Source organism: Ceratotherium simum, chromosome 11 (assembly GCF_057802395.1).
Source record: "Ceratotherium simum simum isolate JZ-2026a chromosome 11, ASM5780239v1, whole genome shotgun sequence".
NCBI classification, from domain to species: domain Eukaryota; kingdom Metazoa; phylum Chordata; class Mammalia; order Perissodactyla; family Rhinocerotidae; genus Ceratotherium; species Ceratotherium simum.
Genome location: NC_141910.1, coordinates 74,970,168 through 74,978,932, shown reverse-complemented (window position 1 = coordinate 74,978,932; position 8,765 = coordinate 74,970,168). Strand labels below are relative to the sequence as shown.

The following is an 8,765-nucleotide window of genomic DNA, read 5'->3' as shown; positions in this document are numbered from 1 at the left end:
GAAAAGCACCAGAGAATTTAGGCTTGTCGCCTCCTATAACCAGGTATGTTCAAGTATCTCATTACAAACTTGGAAACAATTTGGCAATTTAAAAAGCTCAGTATTAACTTTCCATAATATTTCAGTTTTCTTCTTATGATAATTGTAAAAACAGTAATGATTTCCCCCCAGGCCCTGTAAAGAAACCCTCCCACCCTTTCCAGTTCCCTTCAGAACAGCATCCTCTCTCCTGCCGGGACCCAGAGCAGGGAATGAAAAGCTGTCACACACGTCACGAATTTCTGGCCAGGGAGCCACACTCAGCACGGTTTTTGTGGAGGAAAAGCTTGTTTTCTATGCCTCTGTTTTGGGAGAGCAGTCCACCCATTTCTACCACGGTGTGCTCAACTGGCACTACACAATTTCTCGCCGACAAATCAGCGTCTCTGTCCACACCACAGACGTCAGGAGGCAGGGGCGGTTGGCCGGCGTTCTTCCTAAGAGTTCAAGCCCCCCCTGCTGAGTTTTAAAGTAAGCCAGCCCCTCAGCCCCACTAAAGCGTCCCAGCCACCTTAGAGAACTGAGTCCATTTTAACTAATCCTCTCTGTTTCCCTTTTTCACATAAAATAATCAGTGGCCAGGGCAGCCCCCGGGCTCTCTCCAGGACCTGCCTCCTTCTGTATCATGCTTCTGACCTCATATGCGAGCAGGGTGCAGCCTGGAGGAGGGGTAAAGGGAGAAGGACACCATTTTCCACGTGAAAACGTGGCCCGTTTATTGAACTGAAGCATCGTTACATAGTGCAAACGTTTCTTTGGTAATGTACTGATTACAATAAACAGAGAAAAGGCATTTGGCTGTTGGCAACAGTCAGAAAAGGAAATAAATATGTACACTTGGCTTCGCGTCACAGCAGCCCCTCGAAGCGGCTGCCAGAAGGTTCGTCAACACTGCCCACGGCTTTGACACCACGTCTAGGATGGAATGGTGCTTCTGCAGACACCTCAGTTGCAATCACAGAGTTTTACTGTGAATCAGACAGCCTCCCCCTTTGGTGCAGAGAATTTGATCCCTCAACTCTCACCCAACCCACACGTTTCAACCCACATGCACACCGCCTCTGCAACAAAACCACACCTAAAGTGTCAGGGCACCTATGAGACACCAAAACTCTCAGAATGTGGCATCTGCTGTCCTTTCACACCTGAGCCACTTGTACAACCATCAAAATTTTGGACAAAGTTATCCATTTTCTAGTTTACTGAAATCAGTCCCAAGATTTGATTACTACATTTGACTTTCTATTTCAAACGAAGTCCCAGGCCCCATGAAACACTGCCAGCTTTTATTCATCACTTAGTGATAAGAGGCTAAGAATAAGAAGTCAAGCTGACCTGGAAAGAACTGGAAATATTCCCACGACTGGAACGTTAACTCCGTCCCTGCAGAAGGGAGCCTGGTGCACAGGGCACTGGCTCTCCTGCTGCGGGAAGGGCACCCACCGGCACTAACGCCAGGCTTTGAGATTGCCCACTGCGTGCCCGACACGGCCGGGAGCCCTGCCTCCCGCTCACCACCAGGGACGGTCTCAACACAGTGCCACCAACCGTGGGCTTGGACCAAACGTGCTGACACCGTGTCCCCACGGTCTTTCCACAGGAAGGGCAGGTCCCTGCATCTGGGTGCAGCATGGCGCCCGGCCTGCAGTGGCGCTCCAGTAAAGGTCTGTAGAATGGAACGTGTGCGCTCAGGGACACGCTTCTCAGAACATAGATCACCGTATTTAGAACAAACAGGAGGTTTTTGGTCAATTAAAAGAGAGAGACCATGAGGTATGATGGTTGCTTTTCACTGAATTGTAAAAGAACTTTTGCATAGTGGAAATTATCTTTCTTCAGTATCTAACACCTAAACATGGGCAAAATTTCAGGAAACATCATGCACTTAAAAATACAAATGAGGTACAGGGACTGATTTCTTTTTTTCTTTAACACACTCACACAACCTGAACTTAGAAAGTTCCCAGCATTCAAATTTCTCCATCAGAAGAAGGATCTGGAGCGCTGTAATTCTCCTGTGCGCTCTGGCCGAGACGGAGCCCTGTGAACGTGGACTGGGCAAGAGCCGCTGTGGACCGCCTCTGGCAACACACATGTGGTTCAGTGGTGCCGTCCAGCACAGGGTGGAGACTTCCACATTCGGTCCACAACCAGGCTTCTGCGTGCCCGGTTACAACTGAAAACAAATCTGTTTCTAAACGTGGCTTAATGACCCCACACTCCCGTCTGCACGGAGTTGAGAGCTGCAGGACGTGCACAAGCTGTGAGCAGCAGGAGCATCTGTTCTGTGGCTAAGCACTGATGCGCCGTGGACTGTCGCAGAGAACCCTGAGGAGGCGATGTCACACGTCACGCTGGGGTGACAGGAGCCTGCGCTTACCACCCAGACTGTCACCCCATACACTCTCATAGGAGACTCTGTTCCGTCTGCCAAATGCTGATCTTCTTTTTAAACGTGGCGTCTCTGCTGGGCGGCTCCGTTACGCACCCCCACCCCCAGTAACGCATCTGCAAGCTCCTGGCATCAGAACCAAGTGGGACCGACTTTTACTTGAGAAGAAACAGTGATATTAGGGGAAATCAATTTAGGAGCCTAAATGATTTAACTGTGCAATTTAATAGTAGCACCAATTTTTCATTAAAAAAATTAAATAAAAACCTGAGAACTCTAACGTGAAGTTAGGACACGTGTCTGTCCCCGCAGCGTGTCTGCTCCGTGGTCTCTCCTTCATGAGCGCTCCGGTCTAAGCACCTGTGCTACTTCTGACACAGCTCCGGCGGCCGCGAAACGCCCGAGTCCTTCGTGGTTCCTTCCGTCTGCCTTCCCCGTGCAGGCCGTGATCTCAAGAGGACGAGCAGAGGCGCTCCGAGGAGCCTTGAAGAACCTACGGCTTCCTTCCCGGGGCATCTCTTGGGCAGACTGGACAACAGGCTCCATGGATCCTCACGGGCGCCGGACACTCGGCGGGCTGGCAGGCCTCCACAAAGCAGGTGATCTGCCCGTCCTGGAGACAGAGAGGCGCCAGAACCCATCAGCTCCTGGGACGGCCGGCCTGCCTCACACCGCCGGCTGGCTCTGGTTTTGGCCCTCCTCGGGTCTGACCTCTTGGGAGGATTTCGTGATAAAGGAGTGACGCTCTTGGCTGATACACAGCTACAGACACCCCCACTGCTTCCAGAAGCTCCCTCCACTGTCCTTTTCCCACCGTCCTCCCCACTGAGGAGACCCCAGGACACAGGCTTCGCCCACCCTCCTTGCCCCATACCTTGGACCCCAGGGATCGAATCCAGGACACAAGCGGAAGGAGCACGGACCAGAGAGGAGCTGAAGGGGACACAGCTCTCCCTGCACTGCTTGGTCATCCCCAAACCAGAGAGCCACCAGGGACACTGCACCCCGCTCCCGATTCCAGATCGGGGGGACAAAGCACCCTTCTCAGTCTGCACCAAGGCACCCCAGACCGGCCCACCGCCCTCCTGTCCTGTCTCCCCAGTTCTCAGCCCTCTCTTGTCCCCTCTCCCGTCCCCCAGCCTTCCTCCTGTCCTGTCCCCCCGCCCAGGCTTGGCTGCATCCAGCCCCACCTGCTGTGGACACCTCAGCACTGTCCACTTTCCCTAGAGACTGAGGGCTGCCTGGTGGGACCACCCCTTCCTCGCCAGTTAAACACCCGTGGCTGGTTAGGGGCAGTGGGATCCACGGCTCTAGGGGAAGAGCTGTGAGCTTCCGAGTGAAGAGGGAGGAGACCCCACAGGTGGGCGGAGGCCCCGCTCCGGCTGCCAGGCAGCTGAGCCCCTGTGCCCCAGGGTCCCTGAGCAGAGCCCACACTCACACGGCACACACAGACGGCTGAGCCCCTGCCCTGGGGTCCCCGAGCAGAGCCCATGCTCACACGGCATGCACAGACGGCTGAGCCCCTGCCCCGGGGTCCCCGAGGAGAGCCCACGCTCACACGGCACACACAGAAGGCTGAGCCCCTGCCCTGGGGTCCCCGAGCAGAGCCCACGCTCACACGGCATGCACAGACGGCTGAGCCCCTGCCCTGGGGTCCCCGAGCAGAGCCCACACTCACACGGCACGCACAGAAGGCTGAGCCCCTGCCCCGGGGTCCCCGAGGAGAGCCCACACTCACACGGCATGCACAGACGGTGCACGCATCCTGTCTCCACCCTGCACCGTCAGCGTGAGGCTCGCCGTCTGTGTCCGTGCACTCCGAGGGACTGAGCCGAGACTCCAGTCTCTTTATCTGCAGCAAAGCAAACATGGGCACTGGTCATGCCAGAGGAAGAGTTTAGCTCTGGAGCTACACCTGTTCCTGCGGGTGAAATCCCGCCGCGAGATAAACAGGGATGGAGACGGACGTCTCTGAAGAACTTCCATGGGATCTCAGGTTCACTCATCGGACAGCTGACGGCTGTCTGTCCAAAAGCTCCACAACACTGACAACCGCCTGACCTCACCTCAGACGTGCACGTACCGTCCATCGTGGTTGTTCAAACAGAAGAAGGGACACCTTGGAAACAATCAGAGGAGATGTCCTCACGGCCTGTGAGCGGGAACCACCCAGAGGAGGGAACACTCCGTACTGAGATTTTCAAAGGGACGACGGACAGTGGTGGGCGAACCATCCCCGACACCAGGTCTTCCCCGCGTGGGGGAGCCCTTCCTCCTCCCTCTCGCTGTGGGGCTGACTGGGTGGCGGTGGCCAGAAATCCCTGGGTCTCTCACCGTGGAGGGTCCAGCAGCCTGGCCATCTCCCTCCAGATTCCGTGAGAGAAAAGGAAACTTCACCTTATCTAAACCTTCCTCATGTGGGTTTTCTGTCCCATTCAGCTGAACCTCGGGACTCACAGCACCCACGCACCCCGGGCTGGGCCCCCTGGACACCCTGTGCCAATCACAGCCCCCTAAGATCTGCTGGGTTTGTCTCTCCTGCTCCAGGTGGCAAGGGTTCCTTTCCTGGTGCCCGGACGCTGCCCGGTGCCCCCTCCTGCCCCTTCCGTCTGCTGGGGGACTGAATCTTCTCCGCTGTTGACACCCGCAGCCTGTGAAATCACGCCTGACCGCAGAGGCAGGAGAAGGACCCCCACGTCTATCCCCGAGGGCAGAGGTAGACGGAGTGGGAACACCTCTCCATGTGGCTGGGCCAGAAGATACCCAAGTCTTCCGAGCCTGAGGACTGAGGACTAAGGATCCCGTGAGTAGGTGTGGGACTGCGTCACAAGATCACCACTCACAAGCTCTTCTCTGGAAACTTCCACAGCAGCAGGAATCCCTGTCGCTACTGCTAACACTCCTTATTAACCTAAGATCTCAGTCTGCACTCCCGTACATAAATCACAGCGAGGACCCCAGTACAGAGTCAGGGAAAGGCAGAAATAAGTTCCTTGGGCGAGGAGGGGAGCACACTCATTTCTTGCAAACCTGGCAGCCACCCCTGAAGAGCCCAGCACAGGAGCCACCCGATGTCCTGCAGGTCAGCCTCCAGCATCTACCGCCCTTCCCCACATCCAGAGGGACTTGCCTCAACATCACCTGCCCCTCCCTGGGAACAGTGATCTAATAACCCTCATCCCTGAAACAAGTGGCTTCGGAACAGGACCTGAGGCTTGAATTCTCCTTCATTGCTCACGGCCTGTGATCTTGGCGGCAGCTCCAGCCAAGGTCCCCCGGGGACAGCTGGGAGACTCTCCACACCCACAGTCCCCGGCTGAGGGTCCCCGATTGATGGGAAACCCAAGGACAGCTCAATGTGGCCCGGCCAGAGAGAAGCCAAATAAAAGAACCAAGCAGAAAAAGTGACCTTCTCAGGCTCCAGGACTCAGGACCCTGGGTGTCAGGGGAAATGCACACCTTCACAGTCAAGCGAGAAATGCAGGCTGTGTGACACGTGGAGAGACAAAGGCTGCTGACAGTGAGGACGGGGCTCGGAGCCGCCCGTACCTGTTTTCTGAGGTCTGTGATGGTCTTCTGCATTTCCAGAACAAAGTCCTTGAAGTCGTTCGTCCCTGGAACTTGTGGGTGCTCAGAGGAGGCGGACGTGGTGTTGCTGGGACGCTGGCTGTGTTTCTCAATGCTGCACGAGGGGAGGAAGGGGCAGAAACAAACACGACCTCAGCAAGTAACGGCCCCGTCACTCACACAAGGTCAACCACATCCGCCCAGTGCGTGTGTCCCGTCCAGGACAGTACGCACCGAGTGGCCCAGCCCGCAGGGGACACAGTCTACCTGCGGAGACGGACGGCCGTACCTCAGAGTCTTCCCAGGTCGGGCTTTCTTGGCAGGCTCATCCTCCTCGTAGCTGAATTCCAGGGACCGCTTGCCTCGGAAATGGTAGGAGAAGGCGTTGAACTGTCCCCTGGTCCTGCAGTCTAAGTGAAAGCGTAAAAGGGCCTGTCAGCTGTTGAGGACTCTAACTCTAGGAGAAATGAAGCACCTCTTGGCAAATATCAACAGTCTTTCCCGCATGTCTATGACACAAATCGTGAGGCTTCACGGAGGACGGTGGGACAGTGGTGGTGCCACCCGCACGGACCTCGTCCCCCCACGTGTGAGCCCATCTCGGGCTTTGCCCTCCTGTTCCCAAGAGCCAGGCCTTGTCCTCCCCGTGCCTGGAGCCCTCCTGACCTCGCCCGGCCTCTCTGACAACCGCCAGCCCCTCGGGACACCCTCCTCCAGGTGACACATGGCACCACCCGTTCTCTCAACCTGCACAGGTTTCCCGCTGCCACACAGAGGCCGAGCGCTCGGCCCGGGCCCTGCATGTTCACGCCTGGGGTGTCACCTCCTTCCCCAGCCAGGTCACGCTACGCTCTGGAGCACCTTACCACGCACCCTCGCTCCCTGCATCCCGGGCCCCGGTCCTGCTCCTCTCAGTGCCCTGGGCAGTGAGGTGCCCCTGGGACGCAGCACACCACCCCACAAAGCAAAGGGGTCTCCTTCTGCCCCTGCCTCGTCTGCCCAGGCCGGAGCCCAGGACAGGCCTGGCCGGGGATGGAGCAGAGGCCACATACGGCCCTTTTCAAATTCTGAATCTCTTGCAGCCACTGGACTGGAAATCCCACAAGAGAAAAACACAGGAAGAATAACCTAAAGCCAATAGCTGTGCTCACTCTCCTCCCCGTGAGGGGCTGCGGCCACTGTCTGGTCCAGCTTTTCCATGACTACTGTCTTCCGGATGGCGACCTACAGCCCCCCTGCCCAGGCGACAAAACCCAGGGACAATTCCTCTGCATGTTCTGTGATTTCCTTCAGCAGCTAACCAATCAGCTTCCGATTCAAACCTGGATCCATCTCACAATGCTCTACCCACGGTGACACATTTGCGTGTGAACGCACCGGGCTCACAGCGCACCTTGGGATAATCCCGTGCCAGCAGAGGACACACAGCGACTGTAGCTGAGATCCCATCACGGGCGGGTGCCCAGTTGTGCTCAAGAAACAGCACCGGTCCCAGCAAGCCTGACAACCTTGCAGCCCAGGTGCCTTTTAGGGTTGCAGTAACCCTTTCCTTTCATTTTGAGAGAGGAAAAATGTTTCACTTCCCAACTCGGAGAACATTCTCATCTTCACAGCCCCCCTCTTTGGGTAAACACGAACATCACATTCTAGCCACGTAACCCTAGTCAACGTCACCAAGAATGGGACAAGTGACATCACCTCCTTCTAAGGACGCCCTGAGAAGAACACAACTCTGCTGTATAGAGCGTCAGAACCCCTCAAAGGCAGGACCAGGATCTAATCTGAGAACATCTGACAACCCACGACGGGAGAGGTTCTACACGAGGGAGCGAAACAAAGGCAGACCCAGAGCAATCCAGAACCCTGGGCAAAGCCCCCAATAGGACGCACAGAAATATACAAGGACATTGTGGAACCGATGACAAGATTTGAATAGGGCCTAGAAATTAGACAATAATATTTCATCAATGCTAAATTACCCAACGTTGATCAGGTATACCCTCAAGCAAATTACTTAGGGTAAGTGGCATGGTGTCGGCAACTTCCTCGACTAGTTTAGAGAGAAAATGTATTTTATATACACACACGTATACACACGCTTATGTATACCCACGTATACACGCGCTTATACACACACTTCTGCACACGCTTATACATACACACATACACACCTGCTTATACATACACACATACACATATGCATATATACACGCACATATATAAAGAAGAGAGAGAATCCGGATATTAACCAGACTTGTGGTGATCATGTCGCAATATCGAATCATAATGTTGTACACCTGAAACTAGTATCATATAGGTCAATTACACCTATATTTATATATTTATAAAAATATATTTATAAAAAATAAATATATAGATAAATTTTAAAGAGAGAGAATGGTGAGTCATATATGGCAAAATGCTAAGAATTCATGAATCTGAGTGAAGTGCAGAAATGTTTTTTGTAATATTTCAATAATTTCTGCAATTATTTCACAATTGTGTCTGCGTGTCTTCTTCCCCGTGACTCAGCAGCGTCCACAGAGAAGCTGAAATCCCTAACTTTGATCAGACGAAACAGAGGCTGATCCCCAGCAGCCGCTCCTCCGGCTTCTCCTATGCATAGGTTCATAGCTGGATGAAAGAGACACTGACGCGATCAGGAGGCACGGCTCGTGGAAGGTGCTTCACGAGTCTTTTATGAAAGTTGAATTGAAAAGTAAATAGCAATCGACATTTGGTCCTGCCAAAACTTAATTCTTTTTTT

At 54.4% G+C, this 8,765-nt stretch overlaps 1 protein-coding gene across 2 annotated transcripts in view; it reads right to left on the bottom strand.

The window, feature by feature from the left end:
* Nucleotides 1-729: 729 nt before the first annotated feature.
* Nucleotides 730-8,765, bottom strand: part of PXDN (peroxidasin) — a 90,320-nt gene continuing 82,284 nt past the window's right edge. For both annotated transcript variants that reach the window (XM_087437199.1, XM_087437198.1), the window contains 4 exons: nucleotides 6,288-6,408; nucleotides 5,981-6,113; nucleotides 4,170-4,283; nucleotides 730-3,044 (listed from right to left, as the gene is read on the bottom strand). In XM_087437199.1, the coding sequence (XP_087293325.1) occupies nucleotides 2,925-3,044; nucleotides 4,170-4,283; nucleotides 5,981-6,113; nucleotides 6,288-6,408 (488 nt within the window). In that variant the 3' untranslated portion in view covers nucleotides 730-2,924. The remainder of the gene's footprint in view (nucleotides 3,045-4,169; nucleotides 4,284-5,980; nucleotides 6,114-6,287; nucleotides 6,409-8,765) is intronic.